The sequence below is a fragment of the Hemitrygon akajei genome, chromosome 22 (genome assembly GCF_048418815.1).
Source record: "Hemitrygon akajei chromosome 22, sHemAka1.3, whole genome shotgun sequence".
In the NCBI taxonomy this organism is placed as follows: Eukaryota; Metazoa; Chordata; class Chondrichthyes; order Myliobatiformes; family Dasyatidae; genus Hemitrygon; species Hemitrygon akajei.
In genome coordinates this window covers 30,824,274-30,852,061 of record NC_133145.1, presented here as the reverse complement: position 1 = coordinate 30,852,061, position 27,788 = coordinate 30,824,274, and the positions used below count along the sequence as shown (strand labels likewise).

Here is a 27,788-nt window from a genome sequence, read left to right as displayed (position 1 = left end):
CACTGTTAAATAATCACTATCTTCTTGCAACAGAGATATAGTATGAGGATTAAAAGAGCGAGGAAAAAAAAATTCAACCTGCAGATCATAAACCAATTGATAGATTTTAATTATATTAATGTAAAAACATAGTAAGGCATGTAAATGGAGATCTTTCAAAGTTGAGCCTTATTTTGGTTGGGAAGGAATTGGAATTCCAATTTATCTGTCGATCTATTTGAGGATTTCCATTTATTCAAACTGGTCAGAATGACAGACTTGGTTACTGCTGGTCTGACAGCAATTCATGCCATAAAGATGGTAAAGAAACGTGGAATCTGTAAGCGTAGAAACAGAAGAAGAACTAAATGATTTGAAGCAGCAAGACACTGATTATCTATTCATTACCCATTGTTGCAACTAGTGATTTAAGCAAGCTATGGCAGTGAATTAATTTTTATTTTCCCTTTTGCTGTTGACAGGCAAAGAAGATTTTTTTTTGTCTGCCATGTGCATTTTCTATTCAAAGTGTATAAACTGACAACTCATTGCATTTGTGATGATCTTCTACTGCAGGAGCCTGCTGCTTTATCAGCAAGGAACTAAATATCCAACTGTTAGATCTTATGAACTCTGAATACCCGTAACAAAATAAAATGTGCTTTTCGATATTAAAACTTAATCAATGAAAGACAGCACCATCAATGAGTAACGCAAATAAAATTGTGGAATGTTAGAAGATATGGGCTGATCTATATACAGTGTACAATGTGGTTAGGCAGCTTAGTGAATTAATTGCTTAAGAATTAAAAATAAATTATTATAAAATAGATTTCTGTACAAGTTACACATATATATATAATATATAGCAATAAATTCACGTGTCTCTATAGTCATTACAAAGTTAAATTGACCTTAGTCCCAGCCATAGTTTTGTCCTGTCATTTGGTAAAATTTCATGTTAAAAGGCCTGTAGAAGTCTCTGAGTCTCTGAACCACTTCTGGGTCAATGTTGGGATGGGTTCTGCCTTTCGTTTTGCCCAGACAATGGGGTTTGCTGCTTCCCTCTGGTTTCTTCAAGCAAGGAAAGCCCTTGGTCTGGTTAAAGTAGAAATGTTTGTCTGTGATGATTCTCTTCAGACCTAGAAAGTCTTGCACCCTACTTAGTTCTCCCGCTGGATCACTGATCAGCCTCTCTCCACTCACAAACAGAATCTGACGCATTGGGAAGTACTGCAGCCAATTCTCCAGGTGCTTGGCATAGATACCAATTTGTATAGCGCTCCATGAAGTGTCAATTAGGCCTGTAGTCCTATTTTTGAAAGTCAAGCTCTCAAAACTGGGGATGTCGGGCTTTTTGGAGAGAGTTTGTGTGTAGTCAGAGATGGCCCGAGTGACAGGATCCCGAACCACCACTATTAGTTTGGCATCCTTGGACATTGCATAGATCCGAGCAGCTGCTTCCTTAGTGACAAAATAACTGGGAGTTTTTTCCATGGTGATTTGACCGTCCAACGTCTTAGGCATCAGGTCCCTAAAAAAAAAACATGTACTGTATATTAGTGAATGGTTTGAGGAAATCAGATGAAAAGTACATTGTTGTTAAATATCACAAAAATAAGGAATGTAATCACATAGAATCTACATAATGCTGGACAAGATAGCACAGGACAACAAAGATTTTGCTTCTTGAATACTTTTGGGTGTATCTCATGGAGTTTGGGCGGCTGATCATGAAAATCGCCATGAAATTTCCCTATCATGCTTTATTTGTTATTTCAATTCATAATTCAAGTCAATTATAATGTTACCCACAATGGAACTGAAAAGTTTTCTATCTTGTCCAGGCATGCCTGGCCATTCTTAGGCAGGGCAGATGCTGAACGGCAGGACAGGTTTCAGAAAGGCTATAACTTCCCCTGAGTGATATTTGAGACAGATGTTTCTCAGAATAACTGATACCAAGATTAAGGAAGACATTTTTGTTTGTCCACTAATCAAACAGGTCATCAATGACAGTTAATTCTACGAATTTTGAGTGGAACTGCAGAAAATTGCATGGAAGGTGTTCAAGGATGTTGTTGAAATTTTTCTTGACAACCACAGAGCACCAAACTACTTGCTTCAAGCATACAAAACTATGAAGTGCAACATGTCAGTAAAGACTCATTTTCTGCATTCCCATTTAGACTTCTTCCCTGCAAATCTTGGCACTGTCAAGTGACGAGCATGGTGAATGGGTTTACCAGGACATTGCAGTCATGGAGAAATGGTATCAGGGCAACTGGAATCCATCAATGCTGGCTGACTATTGTTGGACACCCAAGTGAGAAGCCTCAGACACTGAGCACAAATGAAAATTATCAACAAAACTTCGTTAGCTCAGTTGAACTATTGCAAAGCACTGTTATGCGATTGAATGTATTCTATTCAATAAAAGTCAATTTCTTCTTTCTCCAAATTCCTGCATGATACAAGTAGTCTGAAATTATATTTGTATTCAAGTGGTCTATCATAAACAAAACAATTTGAGGAAGCAACTCCTTCAAAAAAATTTGTTGTCCAGTGTAGTCTGTAAATAGACATTTTTTAAGACCCAGAGGTTGTATGTGCTGATTTTTTCCCCCACAAATGGAACAAAAATAACTTGAAGAACTGAAATCACTGAACAAGTACCCGTTTCAGTTGGAGACGGAACAGGGAGATGGGGGATTTTATAACAATGGTGGTGTTATGTATAACATCTCCAAACCAGAAATCACTCATACTATTTTGTAAATCCAATGTTAAAAAAATCTACACCTGACGTTTCTTTAGCCAATTTCAAGCTCTTGCTACTGAAACTGACTTACTCAAACGAATATTTGCTAATGCCACCTGGTTATAAAAATTCATACATACCACGGCAGTTCAACAAAATAAAATCCAAACCAAAATTGTTCTGTCTATTCTTCTTGCAATAGATCCTTTCCCCACACAATATAAAACATTCAAATTCCCTGGTATACCTTTCAACAATGGACTTTCAGAAAGGGTCCTAGTCACTACAGGTGGCCCATTTTTCCAAACGTTCGCTTTACGACAGCTCGCTGTTACAAAAGACCTAAAGTACCTGTTTTCGCTAACCAAAGAGGATTTTCGTTTTTATGAAAAAAACGTCCACTTTATACGCGTGTTTACCCCGAGAAAGACTACCATGACCGTAAAACCTTGTGCGGGCAGTTGTGTATGCATGCGTGTACGTGCATAGGCGTGTATGTGCGCATGCACGTACGTGCCAATTTTTTATTCTCCAAATCGATTTCGGCTCGCTGCCTTCCCGATTTTGGTAAGTGAAACTACACCGTACCTATAATATTTCTACTTTCTATAGCTGTGTCTTTATCATATCATTCCTGCTTTTACTATATGTTAGTGTTATTTTAGGTTTTATGTGCTATTTGGTATGATTTGGTAGGTTATTTTGTGGGTCTGGAAATGCTCAAAAATTTTTCCCATATAAATTAATGGTAATTGCTTCTTCTCTTTACAACATTTCGGCTTACTAACGGTTTCATAGGAACGCTCCACCTTCGGATAGTGGGGGGGGGGGGAGCGGGGGATCCTCTATTAGAAATATATTCTCTGAATATTGTCTTTACCGAAATTTCACACAGATACTGTCCAGCTACCAAGTTATCTTGATTCTAACAGAATAACATGTTATTGGATAATTGTAGAATAAACAAAACAGTTTATTCAATAAACAAAACAAAACATGGAAAGTTATACTATGTAAAGCAAGAGTTTAAAGTTGAGATTCAGTTTAAGTGTCTAGATTTGAAACTGCATACTATATTATTTTATTCCTTAAATTCTACTTCCACCAAGTCAATACTGGAAGTGAAATACAATGACAACCATTAGTGTCAAGGTCACTTAGCGTTAGATTGACATCTGGCCTAGCCAGCAATGCTCAGCTCAATCCCATGAACAAGGGAAAAAAATGAGAATGACACATTGGATGATATAATTCCAGCCCAAACTTAAAGAAGATTCTTTTCGAAAGAGGCAGCAGCTTTTTTGCTAATACTTGTAAAAGACCTGCCTTAGCCCAAGAACAGATTGACCTACTTTGTGTATTAATCACTGTACTTGGAACCTTTCCATACTAAGACCCAAAGTTCTGGAGAAATTGAATGCAAAGCTCAAGGTACAACACAAAATGAGCAACAAACCCAGGGTCCCTGCATACCAGAGAAAGGAAATGCGATGGTCACAAAGTATCAATAGAAGTTGGCCATTTCATAATCCAAATCCCTTTACTGGAGTTTTTGTTGCACAGAGTGAATCTATGCTAATCTGTTACTGTTTCTCAGAGAAGCATTCTCTATTATGCACAGAAGGATAAAAGATTTGTGAATGACGGCATTTTTTATATTCAACTGTAACAAATTCTCTGCCATAATGGGAATCTGGCAAACCTTCCACATGTGTGTTGTGGGTAGAAACTTATTGCCTTCCTCAGCACAAAGAAACATCTACGTTAAAGTAAATGTTAAAAGAAACTGATGAGCTTCACTAATTGTTTTACTCCGAGGAACAAAGCTAGAAAGATGTGGTGGGAGTTGTGTGCTGTCTCCACCCGTCAATCATATCTTATGTCCTCAGATCTTTTGGTATATTTAAGGAAACTCACTTTTATATAGATCTTTTCATTACATACAAATTTCCCAAAACACTTAAGTTAATGAAATACATTTGAAGTGCAGTCATTCACAGGAATTAGAACAGTCAACATGCATTAGGCTCTCAGATACGGCAAGGTGATCATGGCCAGATAATCTGCTTTTCAAATACAATTCTTAACAGAAGAAATCTCTAATACACCCTTAAAAAAAGATAATACAACGTATGTAAAAAGCAAATCAGTTAATGGAATATTCTGTGGTTATTATTTCAATGAGCTGCAGATAAAAATAAGCAAACCTTTGAAATACGGTCCACTTAATTCAGTAATCCTATCTAAATGATAGCAGATATTGTGCACAGTTTAAACTACTAGAGAAAATGCTGTAGAAAATTGCTTTGAGTTTTGTTTAATAAATTGTGATTATCTGACGGCAAGCATAGGGATGGGGACCAGAAGATTTAATGCCGTATTTTAATGATGCATGCCAATGAAAGTAAGGAGAAAGAATGAGAAACGGTCCTAGGGTGGTGCAGGAGTGCTAGATAGTCATAGTGCAATGTGTTGACAACCATTTTGATCATCAGTCCAATGCTCCAAACTTCTGTAGCTGTTGAGGGCCAAGTTTTCAGTCACAGCTAAATGGAAATTCTACCTCTTCTAGGGAAGTTCAATGGGAACTGTGGCATCCAGAACTCACTCAGAGACTGGAGTGGTGGGGGTTGGCAAGTGGAAGGAACCTCAATTAGTGTCTCATGTTGATCAGTAACCACAACCAAGAACACAAGGAAATAAGAACAGGAACAAGCCACTGGACACTTGAATATAATCAAGGATGATCTATCCCAGGTCTCAGCTCCTTTCACGTACCAGATAATCAAAGTCCGCAGTCTCCCCTCCGCCACCCCCCGATCTAAAGCACATCTATCTCCACATTAAACACTTCTAATGAGCTACCCTCCACAGCTCTCTGGGACAGAGAATCAATGCACTCTTCATGAAGAAATTTCTTCATACCAAGGTTTCAAACAGCCAACCCACTATCTTGAAAATCCCCTCATTCGAGATTCTTTCACCTAGTGAAAACATTCCGCCATCTACTCTAACCTGTCCCTTTACACGTTTCACCACGATCACCACTCATTCTCCCACACTCCAAGCAGTAGGCTGCTGGAGATCTGGATCATCACATCAAAGTGATTTCAGGCCAGGTTCAATCATGGGCTATGCTGGGCAGTCAGAGGGAGACTGGTAGTGGAAGCAGTAGTACCAAAAGAAGGCAGTAAGCTTAGAATGATCTTCATGGCAACTCAGTTCACTGATGCTCTAGATATCCAGGGAACGATCAACAATGAGATGCTGCTGATTAATTCTCCAAAAGGAACATTGTGTGGGGAACAATGGGATTTAATATGTGTCAGACATACAAACCTGACTAATTCTGGCAAAAGCCCCTTTGAATTTCCTGAGTGTTGAGGTGACTAGGAAGTGCTTGCATCGTTATCAAAGCCACTTCTCACGCCATCTAAATTTTATTTCAATTACAAGGCACTGAAATAAAAAATGCACAAGGCACACGAGTGAATCTGCAGATGCTGAAAATAATTAAAAACACAAAATGCTGTCTGGCCTGCTGAGTTCTGCCAGCATTTTGTGTTTTTAAAAATGCACAATCTAACTTCTCAGCAAAAGTGACTGAAAATGGTGCTTTGAATTGGAGGTTCTAAATATTTTGGCTATAAACTCTGAAAAGTACTTAATGCTCAAATACTATAAATAATCTTACTCTGTTTATTTACTGATTATCTCAGGTCATGGCATTATCCCATAAAAGAGTATCCATTAATCTTTCCCAAACTCAAATACTCTGATGAGCTGTTTGAGATTCAGATTTAGGCATTAGAAGAGATTTACTAAAGACATTAATGCTTTGCAGTCACCCTGCAAGTTCACTGTGTTTATATTTTACATTAGGCGCTTTTGAACATCTGAGGCAGAATTTTAATGTTAAAGACTTGTCTGAACAAGATTATTTAAAGAAAGGGCCTTGCCCAAATACACCACCTAATTCTCTGATCTCTAACTTATCATAGAATAAATCCTCAGCATTTGTACACAGGCTGTGATAAGCAATCTTAACTGATGCAAAAGTATTCCACTTTTGCATAAACTTATAAATATAATTCAGGTACAAAGTCACCCAACTTAAATTTTAATCATACCTATCCATACACTGTAATACTTCAAAGACTTTGTGACAGTACATAAAGCCCATCATTTCAATAACTGACATATTAAGTATCAGCTTGAATACAGAATTAGTAACAATAATTTAGGGTTTCTTGAAGGAGGTTTGACATTAATACATGATACTGGTATTTTAACTATCTGAATAGCAGAAAAGCATTGACTACAGCGCTGACAAAGACAGAAAAACACAGGAATATTTATTCACATGCCATTTGCAGCATGTTTTAATGCCCCATATTCATATTGCTTTAGTATAATATTGCCAAGTACTGAACATTCAAAAAAATGAGCACACATTGTACATTGCTCCTCAATGAGTCAATAATCAACCACAAAATAGATTTGTGGAACGCTCAGTACAGCATCACAGAAGGGCTAAGTCATTTTATGCTATTACCTTTAAAAGTATAGATCCATGTTCTCAAATGGCCACTAATGTGCTAATTTTAAAAGATTTTATCCTGCCGTAAATACACATTGGATTATTTTTAAACATTACAGCCATATGGATTTGGTATTCTGAAAGAACTGAAGTGAACACCAATAACTACACATGTTAAAAATAGTGTAACATACGAGAAGAAAGTGGACAGTCAGTAATTTTGATTGTTTGTGATTCAATGGTTTGAAGGCAACGAAAGACTAAGAAGTCCGATTGCCCTCTAGATATAAAGGGGAACTACATCAATATGATTTACCGGCATTCAAAGGTTTCGTTGGCAAATCGATATTCTTTCACATTACTTCAGTTCTGCTTTCAACTCTTTTGTTTCTTCATTTACTTTTCTGCTCTGGTAGACAAAGCTGAAAGACCCAGCACAGGAAGCGAACTGCAGACCTCACTACTCTCCTTTATCCTGGAACGGTATAACTGGTTCTGTCAACAATTGTTAGGTTAAAGGGCCTCATCCTATGCTTAATAAGTGTCATGCTCCATTCAGAATTTTAAAAAGATACACCAATGCTTTGAAGATGTGTCTAAATCAACTGAACATCAAAAGGGAGTTATCAACATCCACCTCAAACAAACATTCATTTCAGTGATAGAGGCTGACTAAAAGACGAGAGCTTTCTCTGCACATAGCTTTAATGTGCAGAATGGAAAGTTTTGGCTAGTTTACTAGACCTGTAAATTTCAAAAACATTTTTTAAAACTGCAATATTCCAGTCTAGAGGTTAAAACTGAGCAGGATTCAAATCAATGGATTAATTTGCTCCAAATCACTAAAAATTAATCAATACTAGCATGGTAATCATGGACTAATGATTAAACTGGTGTGAACAGTGTTACTTCTGCAGTGATACAGCAATATCACCTGCATGGAATAACTGCTTTTTTTTCATTTTAATGATTAAAGTAGTAACAAAACATGCAGCAAGTCAAAGCACAAATGTTGTTAACACAGTTGCTTTCTTTCTAGGAAGTCTACAAACATGAATATAATCATATTCTGAACTTCCCATTCTAATTCATCCAGTGAACAGCATACAAGACCATAAAATATTGGAACATAATTAGGCCATTCAGCCCATTGAGTCTTCTCCACAAGTCCATTATGGCTGATTTATGATCACTCTTAAGCGCATTCTCCTGTTTCTCCCTGTCACCACTGATGCTCTTACTAATCAAGAACCTATCAACTTCGGCTTTAAATATACCCTAGGTCTTGGCCTCCACAGGCATCTGTTGCAATGAATTCCACAGATATACAGGCTTTAAAAAATTAACACTACCTTCCCCCCCACCCATCTTGGCCACAAAGCAACCAATTCTGTTGTCCTACATTTCACTAATAAGATACAACACATTTTGCCGGGATTTCCACACTTCTGCACAAGGATAATGTAAATTGTATCTCAATTTTAGAAGATCCAATAATGATTCCTCTCTGCTAAGTGTATAATATACTGATATTTTTGGAAAGTGTTTGAGGAAATAGTAGAGACTAGAAAGTATTACTCTACCCACCACATGCGGAATTTTCAAGAGGCCAAGCACTTCAATTCCAATTCACATTCCTGTTCCAACATGTTGGTCCATAGCCTCCTCTTGTGCCAAGATGTGGTTAAACTCAGTGAACTCAGTGTGGAGCAGCAACATGTGGGTAGCCTCTAATGGGATGGAGTTGACATTGATTTCTCCTTCTAGTAAAAATCCACCCCCCTATTCCCCACTCTGACTTTTTAAACTTTTTCCTCACCTGCCTATCACCTTCTCCTGGGTCCCCTCCTCCTTCCCTTGCTCCTATGTTTCACTTTCCTCCCCCATCATATTCCTTCTTCTCCAGCCCTTGACCTTTCCCAACTACCTGGCTTCACCCATCATCTTCTAGCATGTCCTCCTTCCCCTCTCCCATCTTTTTATTCTGGTGTCTTCCCCCTTCCTTCTCAACCCTGATGAAGGGTCTTGGCCCGAAATGAAGACCGTTTGTTCCTTTACATAGTTGCTGCCTGACCTGCTGAGTTCCTCCAGCATTTTGTATGGGTTGCTATGGATTCCCAGCATCAGCAGACTTTCTCATGTTTAGTGTTAACTGAAGATTGTTTTCAAAAAGAGCTTGATTGTTTAATGACACAAACAAATAACATTAATAGGAGGCCATTTTCTCTGATTCACAAGATTAATTGTAAGTTTCCAAGGGTTTTAAGAGAGCTCGATTACAGTCAACAATTGATGACTCATAATGGAGTTCACTCTCCTATAGTGATGAGCCTTGCAAAGTTTTGTGGTAATGACTTGAGTCTGTTGAGATGTTGGTAAGCTAATTGCCACAGCAGTGTTTTCCCACTCTTGCCTCTATCAGGCGGCCTAATAGAGGTGTACAAGATAATGAGAGCCATTGATCGCGTGGATAGTTGGAAGCTTTTTCCCAGGGCTGAAATGGCTAGCACGAGAGGGCACAGTTTTAAGGTGCTTGGAAGTAGGTACAGGGGAGATGTTAGGGGTTAGTTGTTTTTTTTTTAAAACGCAGAGTGGAGAGTGCATGGAATGGGCTGCCGGTGGAGGCAGATTCGATAGAGTCTTTTAAGAGACTACTGGATAGGTACATAGAGCTTAGAAAAATAGAGGTAACCCTAGTAATTGCTAAGGTCAGGACATGTTCGACACAGCTTTGTGAGCCAAAGGGCCTGTATTGTGCTATAGGTTTTCTATGTTTCTATGCCCAAGATGGTTGTTCGCAGGTCTGTTCAGCAGTTACATAACCTTCCAAACAGAATGGAGGCAGACATAGCTACTTTGGATCTCATGTGTATTAGATTATCATACCTTGTGCTATGCAAAGCATTCTGACAGGCAGCCATTGTGTACACAAGCTTCTCCTCTCATTATCCAACCCTGAGTGAAGCATGCAAGGTGGCAAGGAGTTATAGAACATAGAATAGTACAGCACATTACAGGCCCTTTGGCCCACAATGTTGTGCCGACCCTCAAACCCTGCCTCCCATATAACCCCCCACCTTAAATTCCTCCATATTCCTGTCTAGTAGTCTCTTAAACTTCACTAGTGTATCTGCCTCCACCACTGACTCAGGCAGTGCATTCCATGAACCAACCACTCTCTGAGTGAAAAACCTTCCTCTAATATCCTCCTTGAACTTCCCACCCCTTACCTTAAAGCCATGTCCTCTTGTACTGAGCAGTGGTGCCCTGGGGAAGAGGCGCTGACTGTCCACTCTGTCTATTCCTCTTAATATCTTGTACACCTCTATCATGTCTCCTCTCATCCCCCTTCTCTCCAAAGAGTAAAGCCCTAGCTCCCTTAATCTCTGATCATAATCCATACGCTCTAAACCAGGCAGCATCCTGGTAAATCTCCTACAAAATCTCCTTATACAAGGAGAAAATGTGATGAACTTTACAAAAATATAAGATAAAGTCTAAAAGAGTGTTCACAGATTCAAATAACACGGATGCATGGTAGAAAACCAGGAAATGAAAAGTATATATAGTCCAAGCCATTCATTACTGCAACCACAGATTGTGTTTGTGGATTAAATAGAAATGCTCACTTAGCACTGACTTTCAAAGGTGATCTGATTTATCTATTTATCTGTGGCTGTTTGCCAGAGGTGGTAGTAACCTGTTACTGACCTATCTTATCACGGTAAAATAACAGAGACATATCAAAGTGACAGCAGGTTGCGGCCTCTGTCAGAGCAAAGCTCTTAACACTTTTTTTTATATAAGAAGTTACATTCATGGCACCATGCAAGTCTTCCAGCAGGTATACCAGTGATATGTTGATCGTGCTGCACTTTTGAGGATCAAACGAGATTGAAACTTGCTGAAACTGAAATCGGTAAAAAGCACCACCTAGTCACTCCCAATCATGCAGTTGAATGCAGCATGGAAGCCTGTCATATGCTTCACATGGAGCCACGTTGTTTTCCAAAGTAAATTATCATGCTATATTGAGCACAAACACACCACATAACTGCATGAATTTGAATTAATTTATAGCACATTCCAAGCATTTTAACCAAAAGGCTATCAGTCAACTTCAATCCATTACGTTTGACTTGTCCTTTTGTATAATCTAGCAAACTTTCATGCATTACTGATACCCTACTTCCAAAATGACTGAATTGGATATTTTTCTAAAATGAGTATCATCACCAGCACCATTACTTCAGAGACAATAATGCCACTTGCTCTCCAACAGATGTTGTATTGAGGTCCTCAAGGGCAACTAGGGATGGGCAATAAATGTTGGCTTAGCTGGCAATCCCCACATCCCGTAAGTGAACGAATAAAAAAGACCCTGCCTCTCGACACAGCTGATGAATCCAAAGGAACAACAGAGACCAATACAGGGGTTGCCAGTGCGTAGGACTCAATGTCGAGAATCCAACTCCAGATTTTTCCCCTCAGAGTTTACTCCTGCAGCCTTCCCCAGGAGTGGGTATCAATGTAATGAAGCAGAGGTTGAAAATCAGGTTTTCCTTATTCTGGATGAGCTGACAACCACTGCTTAAAAGCCTCATCTGCCCGTAGTGACTGGTTTCAAGGTGCCAGTAACACGCCTTTGCCCTTCTCCTGTCAGTAGAAACCGTTCCGCCAGGCTTAGTAAGTAAGCCACTCATGATGGCCAGGAGCCGGCCTTGTTTGTCAAAGGCTCTGTGAGAGCCGTGCCATTGGGAGCATTTAAGGAGATAGTGGGTGCTTATACCCCCCAACCATCCTTGCCTATAACAACCTTATGAAACCAAATGTTGTACAGTGAGTGTCAAATAGTCAACTGAAGTGAAAACTGGAAATTGAAACCTAATTTGAACAATTCGGCATTTAAAATTATTCCTGCTATATATTACATCACTTTTAACAGCATCCCAGGTAAGTCAGCAGAAAATGCAAATTGCCACTTTCTCACCAGTGAAATAGACTGCACAATCATAATGCACATTCTGTCAGATATGACATAATCTCATGCTAGCAGTTTACATTGAAACACCCCAGTATAATCAGCTACGATTCTGTTCATCAGAGCAGAACTTGATACCATTCTGGCACCAAATACTGGTTTTACATTACAAAGTTTAGCAGAACCATTTATAGTTGTTCATGCAGGTACTTCCTCATATACATATATCTGCTCCTTTTAGATCTGGTCAGATTAGACAAAGCCTATATTGCTCAGCAATTAATCAAAATTGTACAATTCTGACTCTAATCTATATTGCACCTGGAAAGGTGCTTTTTTAATTTCCCATCCTTACTTGCTAACTGTGACTAACTGTTGGGAGTGGCGAGTGTCATGTTACTGTTTCCAGTTACGGCCCAAGAACACATTGGGTGCCACGCTGTTGGAAACGTAATCCTGCACAGTCTTAATCAATCCTCACCAGCCATACCCTTCCCTGCTTTGTTGTGTGATCAAAATCGTAACATTATTATTGTACAGCTTTGCAGAATTAATTATTTAGGGATCTCGTGTCTCAGTAATTGTGGCTTCCTTGTGCTAAGCCTGTTTTATTTTGACAACAGGTTGCTGGAAAAGGGGTTGAGGACCTACGTCAGTAATGAAGGTGAGAGGATTAGTCCACTTGTCATTTAGTGTAATGCACATGACCAAAAGCATACATAGGGAGGGAGCATTGCACCTTTCCTGTTTAGTTCTTTTGTTAGTAACACAACTAATTTGAAGTACCTGACTTGCATCTAACCGAAAAAGGCATTAGGTGCTTCGCATATACTGATGCGTTCCCATGCCATTTTAATACAGCATTCCCTTTGAATCATGAACATGCACCAAGTCTGCAGCAGTCAGGCCAACCTTCTTTAAAGGGACCACACTGGAAACTATCTCTAGAATGAGATGTAATCCGTCCATTGCTTTCTTCCCTGCTGAGAGTCATCAACACTTTCCACTTCATACCAGTTTCGACCTGTTTAAATCTCTTTGCTATTTCGTTTAAAACTGAGAATTCCTTATAATAAATAGACAATTCTCTTTAATTCAAGAAACTCCACAATGAATGGTTGGGAACACACTCCATTATTTGGGAAGTAAAAGTCCCTGCACCAGCGCACAGTAATGCTTTACAGTACCAGCTGTTTGTAAGGAGTTTGTATGTTCTCCCCAAAACTGCGTGGGTTTCCTCCCACAGTCCAAAGATGCACCGGCTGGTAGGTTAATTGGTCTATTTATGTCATCCTGTGTGTTAGGCTAAGGTTAAATCAGGGTTGCTGGGTAGCATGGCTCGAAGCCCTGCCTGTATCTCTATAAATATTTAGTCAACGTTGACTCATGAGCAGTAATGAACAATATGTGTTGGTTTTAAGGATGACATCAGATAGAATGATTTTTATAGTAGTTCCAATCATTTTGATATGAATGTAACAGCTGTTCCATTTTTTTTCTCACTTCACTTCCTGGAAGCTTGTTACCCAAGGCATTAGAATGTCCACACGAAACTGGAGTTTTGGGAATCACTGGGCCCATGCAAAATCATCCACATATGTAGACTGATTCAGTTACACCCTGCAACGTCTCGGCTATTGTATCTCCTGCTCAGAAAGTGGTAGAAACATTGCAAAGATTGTGAGGAGGTTTAAACTCCAGTGAGACTGGACAAATGTTGCAATGGGAGGGAGGTTTTATATTCAGGTTCTGCTGTTTCAACAAGAATAACTACGATTATTCTCTACAACCATTCCATTGCTTGGTTGGCATCGCCATGGAGAAGCAACCATTTAAAGCAGAATGTTGCAATTTACATAACACACAACTGCTGCCACTTGTTAGAAGTTATTTTGAAGTGCACGCATGATATACTGTAATAAGTCATGAAGGAATAGGAAAAAGGACTGCACTCTTTTCCACCCACAATAATTTGTACTTGGTAATGATTACATGTGGAAACAAGTCATAAAACAAATAATTATACTACCAACCGAAATTAGTAAAATGACAGAATTTATTTTTTCCCATCTGTAGTTGATTACGATGTTCTTCACTGCATTCCTGGGGGGGGGGGGGCAAATGATCTATACATTTACGTTCCTTTACGTGCTTGAGAACTATTGCTGCTACAAATTTAGTGAGAACTAATTATTTGCATGGTTTGCTGGTGGTTTAAACTTCAACAGCAATATTTTACAGGGAGAATTTCAATCTTCCCAGAGTCACCTTATCGACAAAGGATCTTTGTGGGAAGAAGCCCTCAAGGTGTCAACAACTTTACGACTTTATAGTCAATGCAGACATTTTCAGGTAAATTTAGAGTTATATATACCAGGACTGAGCCTCTTGATGAACAACAAGTCACTGGTACATTAAGAGTTAATAATTGATGGCAGTAAATTGGTGCTGACTGCTTCCTTTCCCCTTCGCATTTCTTTCTCTTCCCCTATGGTTTTGTGAAAAATATTGTTAAAACAAGTTCCAACTTAGAAACCATAAAATCTTCCCTTTGTTTAGTCCAAAAACAAGAACAGTTTTATTGCTTTGCCTGAGACCTACAGAGCAACTCACTTCCTTCGATACAGCTGACTTCAGCTATAGGGGAAAGCAAACTTAATAAGGAGGAAGAAATATACACAGAAAGAGGTTTGACAAGGAGGGCTGTTTGAATGGTCATGAACAATAATTCATGGTACACCATGTGTTGAAGGCTTTCCTCCGACATGAGTCTTTGACATGAAGTTCCTGTTAGACTGAATCACTTTTGTTTCTGTCTTCAGCAGGAGATTCCTATCTCGCTCAGCCATGTTTTCCCAACTGTTGTGGTCCCATTCAGCGGTGGCCAGCAGGTGCCAGGCCACCACCGTAGCCTTAGCCCTCCCCTCTCCCTATGTCCCCCTCACAATTAGTCTCTGTAATTCAGAATGAAAGCAATCCACTGCTTCTCAGTACAAGATGAAAGGAGCTTGTGCAGCAGAAGTAATTTCACTGCTGTGAGGAGGCCACTCCGAGCATTGTGTCAAGTTAAGGAGTTGGAACAGGATTGGCTGGAAGGGGTTCCCATGTGATTCTACTGCTGCCCACTGTTTTTTTATGGTGCATAGGTAGAGACGGTCGGGATAATGATCACAAAGAATACAGGAGAGAAAGTAATCTTTTAATGTACAGGGGAAGGTGTTTTATTTATACAATTCATTGCTCTCAGACTTAATTGCACTCAGTGGTAAGGGCTCTTCATGCTGAACGTGTTCTAAGGGAATATATTGTCCTTTGCCTCACAGTGGCCTAATTACATACAACTTTAAACAAGTGCATTTTATGGTTTGCGATCACAGCGCTTAGGCCAGTATTAACTTGGTACATACACTGAGCAAACCACTCAAGTTTGCACAAACTTAGTCACGTTGTAGAGCTGCACTGAAATCAAGTTTTTAAAAAAGTGGTGAAAGGGCACATTTCTCATTCAGATTCAAACAATTTCAAATTGGTAATTTTACAAATATTAATGTTAACTTCATTGAGAGAAAGCTATGCAGAAGTCAGAAAATTTTATACGGAACAGAGCTTCTATACATAATTATAATATACAAAACAAAAACAGATGAAACCAGGTCCAAATTCACTTTCTACAAATGAACCTAATTAACCTCATCATGAAAGCTTTGAGAAGATTCTGTTCTGATTGAACTCTCAATTTACATTTATAGCGGTGACATTCAATCAAAACTAAGGGATTAATTGTTTTGTAACTAGATGTGTGTGCTTCCAACAAACAGTCTGAACAGGTAGTGGGTTGGCACCATGTAGTGCTTTTTAGGTAAGTGTAGCTTAACATTGTTTTCATTGGAACAGAGAAGGGAACCACACAGAGTAGTCCAAAATTAGGAAAGACATACTGTAGTTAGGGTATTTTTTTTTAAACTTAAGATGAAGAGTAGAAGGGTTAGAGGGAAGTTTAATTTTTCCACCCAAAGAGTGGTTACAACTTGAGTACACTACTTGAGAAATTGGTGGAGGCAGGTACCATTACAAATGTTTAAAAAAGCATCTATTCTAGATTATCAATAGATTGCCAAAGCTTATGGAACAAAGTGCTGTTAAGTGGGATTAGTATAGACAGATACTTGTTGCTGTGGACACAGTGGGTCCAAGGCTCATTTCTGTGCTATGACTCACTGACTCCATTAAACCTACCTGCCCGTAACCTCTACTGGAGTAGAAAATTTAGTCATCAGGCAGTAAGATAAAATATTTGCAACACACACACAATGCTGGTGGAATGCAGCAGGCCAGGCAGCATCTACAGGAAGAAGCACTGTTGACGTTTCGGGCCGAGACCCTTCGTCAGGACTGATAAAATATTTAATTACTCTGTTCCTTAAACTGCAGGATATTAGCCTGACCTTTCCCAGAATGCTGTGGATCCTGGTCATTACAAAATCTGAGAGGTATGTTGGTCAAGGGCTGACAGACCAGGAGGACACCTGGGTCAAAGAAATCAATCATTAAAAAAATACCCAAAGTTGGATGTGTATGAAAGACTGAGCAAGATAAACAAGGAAAAGGCAGATACAATTATTTTTCTGACTCAAAACAATCCCTCATCTTTTTTGACTGAAAGTTATTAATGATGTAAACCTCGCCTGCCGACATAAAAACGTGTCCATTTGCACATATAATTCAGTTCCGACTCATTGTATGAATCAATGCTCAAGTATCCACATTTCCAGCTTGCAAGCAACATGCCAACCTTTACAGTTTTGTCTAGATTCAGTTTGTTAATATGCACATGATGTTATCCTGATTTTAAAAAGATTAAAAATGTTGAATATATGGATGATTTAAGACACAGACTAAAACAGATGGCCAATAAAGAATCCAATTACCATTATCCCTATGATTCTCAACTACTAAAGCATAAATCAAATAGCATAACTTGAATAATTACAGTAACACTATCTTATCTGAAGAACAGTTTCAACAGTGTATATGTAAAAATTACTGATGGTTTCTCAGTCATCATTGTGTTGAAGTAAGCTTAGAATAAAGTCATTGATCAACCATTTTACTACAAAATTCCATAAAGTAAAAGGGTCAAATACTTATTAAAAAGTATTTTCTAGATATCTCACTGGGAATGTAAATTGCCAGGTTATTTGTGTGTCACAGAAGGTAATTTTCACCTTACTGTACGAAAGCAGAAGAACCACTGGAATATTCAACAGAAGCTGACACACACAACTATATCAAGACGAAGGCCGATCACAATCCTAAACAAAATGTTACCTTTGTGTTCATTGCATGGTATTAGTGATGTTACGAAACAAGGATGAAGCCAAAGGTAACATTTTGTGAAGTCATAAACCTGCATTAAGTACAATTCTGAGTAATAGACATACTGATTCTGTACGAACTCCAAATGTGTGGCAACTTTGTAGTTACTATATCAGGGGATAATCAAGAAAGTGACTTAAAATTAAAAGTAACAGTACTAACTCATCGATGTACAGATAGTGTAACATATCTTTGGTTACACAACTATTGCAGTCCTGAGAAAGGGTCTCGGCCCAAAACATCGACTGTTAACTCTTTTCTATAGATGCCGCCTGGCTTGCTGAGTTCCTCCAGCATTTTGTGTGTATTACTTTGATTTCAAGCATCAGCAGATTTTCTCTTGTTTGTGACACAAATATTTTTGTTCTGGTCTACTTGAGAGACACACTAGTTTCTTTCCTATCAACAAGTAGCTGTCAGTGGTAACGTTGATTGTCATTCACTTTAATACCTGTTGAAGTTGATCTGGAAGGTTTTAAGATACACCTATGCCTATTGGTTTACCTCTTCCTCTTTAAAATATAAATATATTCATACACTGATTATATTTTTAAGTGAAATACAATTGCAACTGGTATTAATTGGCTGATCTCTTAGATTTAACTTAATCCATAAAACAAATATTACCACTGTAATATTATCAAGTAGCTGAGTGAAAGAAATCTTCTAGACTACTACAAAAGTACATGCCAAAGTATATGTTCTCAATTATTCAACAGTGCAAGTAGCTATGAAAACTCCACTTGTAAGCTATTAAATATATTGCAAGCTCAACATGAAGCAAATTTGCAGGGAAGTAACTATTAAGTCCAGTTTCTATCATTATATTTACATAACAATAATCAAAACCTTGAGAGTCTGTATTTATTCCTGTGAAACACTGCAGCTGCCTGAAGCAAATTTGTCTGATTTTTGTTAAAATTCAAGTTTTGTGTGCTTTTCAAAAAAAAAACACTAAAATACAGGCAATATGCAGTTAGTTGTAATGTCTTTTTGTAATAGAGTGGGGGAAAATGAATATGCAAAGCTTTCTGAGTGAAAAAATGGGGTGTAGGTTTTATTATTAATATTTCCTCTCGTATATAGTAAATTCACCATCATTAATGATTTTGTCTCATTAAAACCATTTTACATTCTTGAACTGTCTATCCTTCTCTTATCTGTATTTTTAAAAACTGGTTCATGGCCTGTTGGTTACTCTCCTCCTCAGAAGAACATTGTTTCAGGCAGACTAATTAATAATAACTTCAAGACCTCATTTCCTGTAAGGCAAACACCAGGCTCACCCTGGTACCAGATACTTTATATACAACTAATTACACCAGCAATATCTGGGCTTTTTGCTATTATTAGTGAGTAATCTCAGAGGCCATACAATCACTCAAATGTTAAGATACAAATTAAAACTGCATTTCAACTTTGTTCAAAATGCTATGCATCCCATGATGGACCTCATGGGGTTACTCATTAGCCATCAGTGGGTGCTTTCCCGTAAACTTGCAATATCTGAGGATAAATACTGGACTGAATATTAAAACTGTGATCAATTAAAAATTACATCAATGAAAAACTACAGTGGATAAATAAATCAATGTATTATGCAAAAGAACTTACATACCAAAGACCCTGTGTGGAGAAACTAAAGGTCTAACATGCAGATTCCTCACCACGAGAAAGTCATCTATTCCACTTCTTATTAGCAAACTTTTTTTCTTGTATGTGCCTTCTACAATTTCCTTGACAAAAGTTACAGAGACCTTACAAATAACTGGTGATCCCAATACAAGTTGTATTAAATATATAATTGCACGGCATGTTTTAGCAACACACAAAACATGCCACGATGGGAATAAAACAAAAGTGTGCTACTTCACAGTTTTATTCCATGGGAGAGCTTCTCTAAAGCATTTGTTATACCAAACTGAATGAAAATGCTTGAGGCATTATAAAATGGTCATTAGTTTAAAAGTCAAATGTAATTATATCTGCAGATCCTTATTGAAATCTCAGTATAAGGATATTAAATTCCACAAAATGAGCTTCCATGCCTCCAAAGTTAGCCAACAGTTCAGTTTCCTGGCAGAAAGAGAAACTGAAATGTAACTAAACAAATCTTTCTAGTTGCTTAAAATGCTGGTGATTCATATCACTTTCCTTTCACATTAAAATATAATGGAAGTTGCGTTCTAACAGAAGACACAAATCCTAATTTGATTCCATACACACAAATCTGACCCAGTAAAATTAAATCATTTCATCAAACTCCCTGGGATTAATTTTATTCTGCAAACAAGAACACAATGAAACTTGAAATGTGTTGGTTTTCTTGTTCTCGAAGTAACCAACAAGCCGGGTGATCGGGAGCCACACAGAAATTGCGTCCTTTCTGGAACAATTGATTGTATGTTGTACATATATCTTCATTGAAAGACTAGGTGTATACACATACATACATCTATTATCGGCAGGCCACAAGTCCCTCAGGGGTGGACCCGTATGTGGCTCATCGGCAATAAGAATGGCATTAATATGCATGTAACCCCACAAGCTGAATATTTACCCACTGGATTCCAATCGGGTAATGGCAGCTGATCCTACTAATTAAACATGTCCCCACCACTCCTGACTCCCAAATCACCGCCTCCCCACTATTATATCCTCATGCTTCCTGTGCACCATATGCTAACTGACAGCCGCAGCTATGTCTTACCAAATACAGCCCTACAACCCTCCTCCCTGCATTCACTGCTCTCCCGTTCTCCTCAGAAAACGGTGGCGCCAAGTGGACGGAGTGGTGGAGGGTAATTTCCACAGGGCCATCCGAAATGTCATTAAAAAAAAATTCGATTCTGTCAATCTCTACCTGCCATGGAGATCGGTTTGGACACACTAAAAAACATCAGCTGAAGCTAACACCTGTCCGGAACAAAATATCTCTCTGTTTTTACTTATTCATCAATCTTTGAGATTGACTGTTGATGGTAACGGGAATGTCAGCAAGGGGTATATTTCGCCGGGAGTTTCACTGACTGGAACCGTTTTGTTTTCCCACTGAGTTTAAACCAGGTGAAGTTACTGGGTATAAGCAGTGATCCGAAGTTATTTGAAAATAATTCAACTTTTCTAAAACTCGTTACTTTGTTATTTCCCGAAACTTACCCACTAGGGGTCAGTTTCATGTTAGTGAAGAAATGCGTTACTGCAGCATGGTCCGAACGATTTCCCCTCACAGCGGAAGACATGACAAGGGGAAGATGGACTGGGATTCTGATCGGGACCCAGTTTTTAAAGGATGGGAAATTCCATGGCGATTAAACTATCTTATCGATTTGCAAATTTCTTTACCTCCAAATAGGACCCCATACAGCCAATTGAGTATATGGCAGCTATCGGTTATTCCATTTCCCACGTAACAAACGTATACTGCCACATCAGATATCTCTATAAAAGGAAAGACCTTGTGCTAATTCGGATAGCTATTGGGCACAGGTGTTCAGATCCTTAGAATTCTGGAAAGACGGGTATCTAACGGTGGAATATCAATTTCATCGTGATTTTATAGTGTGGCAAGACGGATACGATTTAGGTGCATTTTAAGTTAACGGGGGGGGGGGGGTTCAAGAGCTCTACACATGGGACGGAAAAAACTGGATCCTCCAGGATGGAGAAGTTTAGTTTTCCCTCTTCGAGTGGAGAGTGGCGAGTGGGGAGTGGGGAGTGGGGAGTGGGGAGTGGGGGGGGGGGGGGGTAAATACTTGTGAATTGTGTAAGAACCTCGGCGGCCTGATGGTGGCAGCACCGGCACGGAATGAAGCTACCATCTGTCCGGACAGCTCACAAAACACCGCCAGGGAGCTGCCTCACCGCCCGCCGTCTGAACGCAGGCTATTTTTACCGCTGTAAAAGGCTTAAACACGCAACCTTCTTCCTCACTACCCCAACAAACCTTTTTTTAAAAAAAAAGCAGAAATGCAAATGGAAAATGTACAGCCAGTTGCCAATTCAAAGAAAATACTCTTCGAGTTTAGAAATGTCAACGAAATTCATTTGCCTCCGTTCCTATCCAATTAATATCCAAGATAAAATGTCGATATTTTTTCTGAATGGCAACGGAAAGTTAACAGAGCAACAGGAGACAATAATCGCCCATTTTAAAATACTGATTTTGATTAACATCGAGATCCCTAGATTAGAATAATTTTGCTAAACTGCATTTTAGTTGCTTATTAAGTCAAGATCTAATTAAAGAAGAAACAATGCTTTCAAAATCGAAATACTTAGCAACGTTTCCCCACTGATTCTGTAGGTTGTTATTTGTTGCTGTTGATAAATGAGATCGGGGCTAAACCATCACCTACTGCTGATTAGCAGCCCCCAGATCCCGTTATAATTATCTGGCGTTCACTGTTGGGTCGGATTACAATTATCTTCCAGCTAAATATAAAGCAGTCGACCATTCCCCGGCAGATGGACTCCTTGTTTATTTCTTTTGCCTCCTCCGTCCTAAGTCTTGGAGGGAAGGGGTGGTAGTGAGGGGAATTGGGGTAGGTGGAAACAACTGTTCCATGTTGTGACAGTAAACAGAAACTAACTCTTAAAAAAAAACTCGGCCCCGAGTTCCAAACACTCCGTCAGTCCATATGGCGACTGGTGCCGAACTGTTTTTGGTTCTCTTCCTTAACCTGGGGCGCATACCTGATCCTCAACAGCGAAAGGGAAAACATGGCAGGATCTACATGCCTCTGTTTTGGGATGTACTGAACTGTACAAATATGAAAATTGTCTTAAAATTAATCGGAACATTTGTACACATGCATTAGGTAAAATGAAGAAAAATAATTAGAATCTGAAGTAAAATGCATTGTCTGTTAACTCCAATGTCATTCGGTATTTTTGCATTTGTTATCGAGACTTAAATCTTTTCTATCAGGAGAAAGAACCTAAAATGAGAAATGTCCTTTTATAACTTCTAACCTCATTAAACTTAATAAAATTTCCAATTAAAGAGATTCCCAGTTTTCTTGTGAAGCTGGGAGTTTTCAATCCAGTGATATGATTGGTAATTTAGAGCATCCCAACATGCGAGGCTCTTATCCGGGGCTCTCTCACAGCAGATAGTTCCAGACAAAAGGTGCTGCTAATCCGAGGGAAGGATACAAACATTTGGACGTTTGTTTTCTTTTCCTTTCGTCGTTGTTGTTGTTTAATGTTGATTTACACTGCACTCAATCCAAGTCAATAAACCAACACACCACGACGCAGACTGAGGGAAGTGCAGAAATCAGAGTTTCCGCCACGTAAATGGTCGGCGAGGAAATTCTGCACGTTTACTCACTCTGTTTCTATCTTTCACTGCTCACAATCCAGAAGGAGCGGGAATGAATTCCCAGACAACGTGCCCTACAGCTTCCACTACTCAATGTCCGGCTCTAACTTATTTAAGCACAACAAGGAAACTCCTTTAAAAATACCTTGTGCCACTCCGAGGTAACGACCAAAAAGACACTTATAGGCACTAAAGAATGTAATATTGCAATCTTTTCTAAAGAAAACTAGAAGTTGGAATAATCCCCAGAACAAGATTCCATCTTCCACTTGCCTATTCTAATGCCACTTGCATCTGGTTTGGAAATTTTATGAATTCAGATTAGATTTTATACACTTTAAAGGCAAAATAAGTATTTACATTCATGATTAGGTTTTCCCTTACTTTTTTAAAATCCTTGTCTTCAGGCCAATTAAATAAATAATTCATAGATCTTAATATCAACAAATCGTATTTTAACGACTTCTGAATTATATTATTCATTATAACTTTCTGGTAGGATACACTTCACGGGAAAACAATGATAGTGAAATATTTGACATTATTTGGCGCACTATTCTCAACGGCGGGGGCGGGGGGCATTAAACAGGAAACTCTCTCCAACTCTACGTCTTCCAAGCAGAGTGGTGTTCTATCATATACAAAACTTACATCAAAGCCTCTCCCCCGAGGCTAGCTGGGCATGTTGGGAGACAGAGGACAATTGGATAGCTATATTTGTGCGTGTAAAAAAAATCAGAACACAATCCCCATCAGATTGGGGAGATCGCGACAGCTCTGATGTGACACCTTGTTTTCTATCTCAGTTGAAACAAATATTTCAGAATGAACAAACAATAAATGGAACCAAGCGTTTCGCTATCAGATTAAGTCAACACTTCAATATTTTGAAAACGGCTAAGAAGCCGTGGTTGTGGTTTTAAAGTTTTGCAGAAAGGACTCCCCTCTCTCCCTCCGTGTCTTTGTTGAGATTAACGCAAAAAATGGAACTCTTCTTCACAATCGGTTCATCCCGCATCGCCTTCACCAACAGGCCCCACCATGCATGTGTAAAACAAAATCGATAAAACACGGAATGTTCCAAAAGGGGATTTTCTCTTAAAAGGATTCATACAATTTTTTTTACATAGAGCATTCGGCCAGGCGACACAGTCGCGGGGTTTAAAGACGCGGAAAGCGGATTAAAGCAACAATCTTCAGAAAAGACGACGCAATATCCAGTGATTGTTGTCAATCATCAGATCACTAGAACTCATTAGAAAAAAACACCTCTAAAACCTTGTGTTTGACTATTGTTGTGATTTGAACAAATGGGGAAAAACTAGCTCTACCGGTTAGATTTTTTAACTCCAGTTGCGTCTCACTTTCTAACAAGGCTGGGTTTCTAAAAATATCTTAGGACGGACACGAATGGGTGCGTTTTAAATGGGCAAATTAGACGGAGATCAGACTTCTCAGGTGAGGCGAGGCGGCCGGTTGTCATTAAGTGTCGGAACATGTGTTTAAGATCAGACAGCGGCCACAAGTTACACAAACATTCTGATCTCCCTGCAACTGGCGGGGGACCGACTATCTCGGACAGCAAGTTGGTTATGGGAAGACTTTTTAAATCTTATGTCCTTTGAGGGATGGAAATGAAGGCTCTCCAGAATGCATTCAAAGGAACCTTCAACTGGCAGAGAGAACAGCGGGTTTCACCAGAAAGAGGGAAATCTCTTGTTTCCCTGCATCCCGATTTATTCCCAGAGCTTGTGTTATTGAGACGTTTCCTGACTTGATGGATCTAAACTAAGAGGCTGCTGGGTTTCACCTTTTGAACTGACACAATATCCCCTGTTCCTGGGCCACTATGGAGCTCTATAAAAATAAAAGCGCACTGCCCTCAGCTCCCTACAGTTTTAACCTAATGAGTCTTGCGCCATAATTTATTTTAATGGTCTTTCTTTCTTAACAACCCCCCACCACACACACAAAACTTAAATCTCACTCATTTCGGAGTGAGTATTAGGAGGAGAAATTTAGAGAGTGTTGTGAACTAATCGGTTGAATATCTGTTCGAAGTTCATAATACAAATAGGTCTTCTAAATCTAATGGAAGTTTTCCCCATTATATGAGATAGCATGGACGTTCATATACTCGATTATATTTGTTAAACAGCAGCAAATTCCAGCGTAAGAGCGCATTTGCCAAAGCGCTCCCCTTGGTTGCAAGAGTAATATAAATTAAGTATTTCTTTCAGCAAGCTAGCATAGCTCGAGAATCCATTCCCCTTTTCGCATGTGACACTATCACCACCAACTTTATATTTTGTTTCTTTTGGGTCTCTTGGCTGCCAAGCGATAGGTAGTGATTTTATAAAAACGCTTGCCAAACTGCGCAAGCTCTTTTAACAACTGCATATCGTTCAAACGTGTGAAATTCGGTTAAGAGCGTGCAATGCACTCAAACGCACTTTATTTTAAACATGAGCACTTACAAATACAGGCTGTGCTAAGTAAGACAGGGGTTACTTTGACGCTTTCCCAACTAGCGAGCACAGGCTTCTCTTCTGAGAGAGTAGATGTAAAAACGGCATGCATCATAACTCGCCTTTGGGGAGTGTGTGAACGTTAAAACCCAGGCTTATTACAACCAGAAGTAGAATGCATTAAAACGTGCGCTCGTCACCCAATCAAAAGTAGAATTTACCATTAAAACCTGCCTGGCTCAGATGCTGAATATGCGTTACTCGGGCTGAGGTTTATGACTCTCTGCCTGATAGTATCACCAGAGGGGAAAAAATGGAGTTCGAATTTCCGAAGGAGGTGATCGCTCGAACTGTGTAACAAATGCGTCGGGTGTTGATGGCTGTCTTCATGTGTCAGTCACAACCACCAACATCCGCCGAAGTGTTTCAGGTTGAATTAACACGTTAACAAGAGATTCAATCCGCATCACACCCCCCCCCCCCCCAACCCTTGCAGGGTGCATTGCCATCCGCCCTCGCAGGGTTCACTGCTTGTGCCCAAATCACGGGCGCTGGTGGCACGCCAACGCCCGCGGGCTCTCACGACTTGACGGGCAATCGGCTGATGAGGCTTCAAACTCCCCTTCCCGATCCGGAGCGGTGATAATCCCACGCTCGGCCTCACCCACAAGGATCCCCGTGACTATCACTTACTTATACCACTCCATCCCCTTGTCATAATGTCGGTCGAAGAAATGCGGCTCTGCTCCCACTGCCCTGATGTCGGGGTGGACCCGGAGAAATTCGAGTAGAGCTCGGGTGCCTCCCTTCTTCACCCCGATGATGATCGCCTGCGGGAGTTTCTTCGCCCCGAAGCTGCCCAGGTTGAGATCAAGCGGTTTCTGTGAGTGTCCGCCGGAGGCCGTCGGGCTCTCGGTCTGCTCCGCCGCGACGTCGTCCTGCAGTAAGTCTCTGGGAGCGGACATGAAGCCGGGAGCGGCCTCACCTGCTTGGTGAGCTTGGTGCAGCAGGTCCGAGACCCCGGGGACCGTGTCCGGCTTCTGCCGCGCCGTCTCGTAGTCGTAGACCAGGCTGGGCATGGACAGGCAGAGACCGGCGCAGGAGTAGAGGATGTAGAGCCAGAGAAGTAGCATGGTGAAAAGCAGCAACAGTTTCTTTCGCAGCGCGGCCGGGGAAGCGAGATCTGAATGATACCAGCTCAGGCTACATTCCATGCCGTGTGGGACCCACACATTGTTAAACAAGCAACTCCTACAGAAAGTGCAATGGAATGGACAAATATACTCCCATCATCTACCAGAGTGGTGTATGAGCACTGGATACAATCGGCGTCATCACACTGTTGACTGTGACCACATCGTTAGAAGAGCAACCACTGGGTAATGAGATAATCGACCGTCCGTCCCCTTGTATCCTCCGCTCACTTCGAGCTGATTCTTCCTCTAATCCCCAAGCTGAATATCACTCGCCGTACGTTTCATGGCATGACATCGACTGATTGACACCGTCGGCAGCCAGACATGTACGGCGTTACAAGCTAATTAGCGGGGAACGGCTTCAATTTCTGTCCAATCAAAGCGGGCTGAGCATCGCCACGCCTACAGCCCGCCCCTTATCGACCAGTGCGCTTTCCTATTGGCTCCTAGGCTATTAGTCGGTATCAAAGGTAAGCGGGAGGGTTGAGTCCACCTGGCCTGGAAGTCCTATCCAACTTTGGCGGGGCTTTATTTGCAGTACTGTACTCTCTTGCCGTCGCGCCACCCATCTATCACTCGATAAATTACAGAACTATTAAAAAGTATTTGGTGGCCCTATTTGGCGAGTGCTGGCAAAGCCCAACCCCCAAACCACCAAGCGTCCCCGAGTGAAACATTCCCAGCCTTTTCACAGACGCTGGCTAATGCGCCAGAGCGCTGAATTTAACTCAGCCTTCCCCAACCCGTGAAGGAAGTGAGTGAATCGGACCTGAAAGATCATGTTACCCTGAGACAGGCTCCTAACTTCGTGCAGTTCGACCGTAAAATTCCTCGCAGCAGTTCTCATCAGTTCCGAGAGTAGACGTTGCCCTGTAATTGATATTGATAACGACATGGAGAGACTGGTGCAGTTGGAAATAATAAAATAGACTTGAGTAATCAGCCTGATTCAGATAAATGGAACGAGTTATAAAAGTATTCACTTCTCTGCCAATTCGCCGACTGAGACAGAATGACCAAATCTAGATGTTGTGTATAAGTAGACAATTTCTGAAGTTACTGAGACCTAAACAACCAGGACAATACCAAATGAAATCTCAGGAATATAAACAATGGTATTGATATGAACTTCTCTTCCACCATTATCTTTGTTTATTAAAC

At 40.0% G+C, this 27,788-nt stretch overlaps 1 protein-coding gene across 1 annotated transcript; it reads right to left on the bottom strand.

The window, feature by feature from the left end:
* Positions 1-92: 92 nt before the first annotated feature.
* LOC140714593 (heparan sulfate glucosamine 3-O-sulfotransferase 3B1-like) lies at positions 93-27,014 on the bottom strand. Its single transcript, XM_073025905.1, has 2 exons — positions 26,125-27,014; positions 93-1,513 (listed from the first exon to the last, which is right to left on the bottom strand). Exons 1-2 carry the CDS (start codon positions 26,643-26,645, stop codon positions 895-897), a joined length of 1,140 nt encoding a protein of 379 aa, XP_072882006.1. The 5' UTR covers positions 26,646-27,014; the 3' UTR covers positions 93-894.
* Positions 27,015-27,788: the final 774 nt, after the last annotated feature.

What these genes read in the sequence shown, in the direction of transcription:
- LOC140714593 (XM_073025905.1), bottom strand. Translation starts at nt 26,645, where the DNA reads ATGGAATGTAGCCTGAGCTGGTATCATTCAGATCTCGCTTCCCCGGCC. An exon ending in AAGGGGATGGAGTGGTATAA is followed by an intron (nt 1,514 to 26,124) that starts GTAAGTGATAGT and finishes TTTTTTTTTTAG; the next exon opens with GGACCTGATGCCTAAGACGT.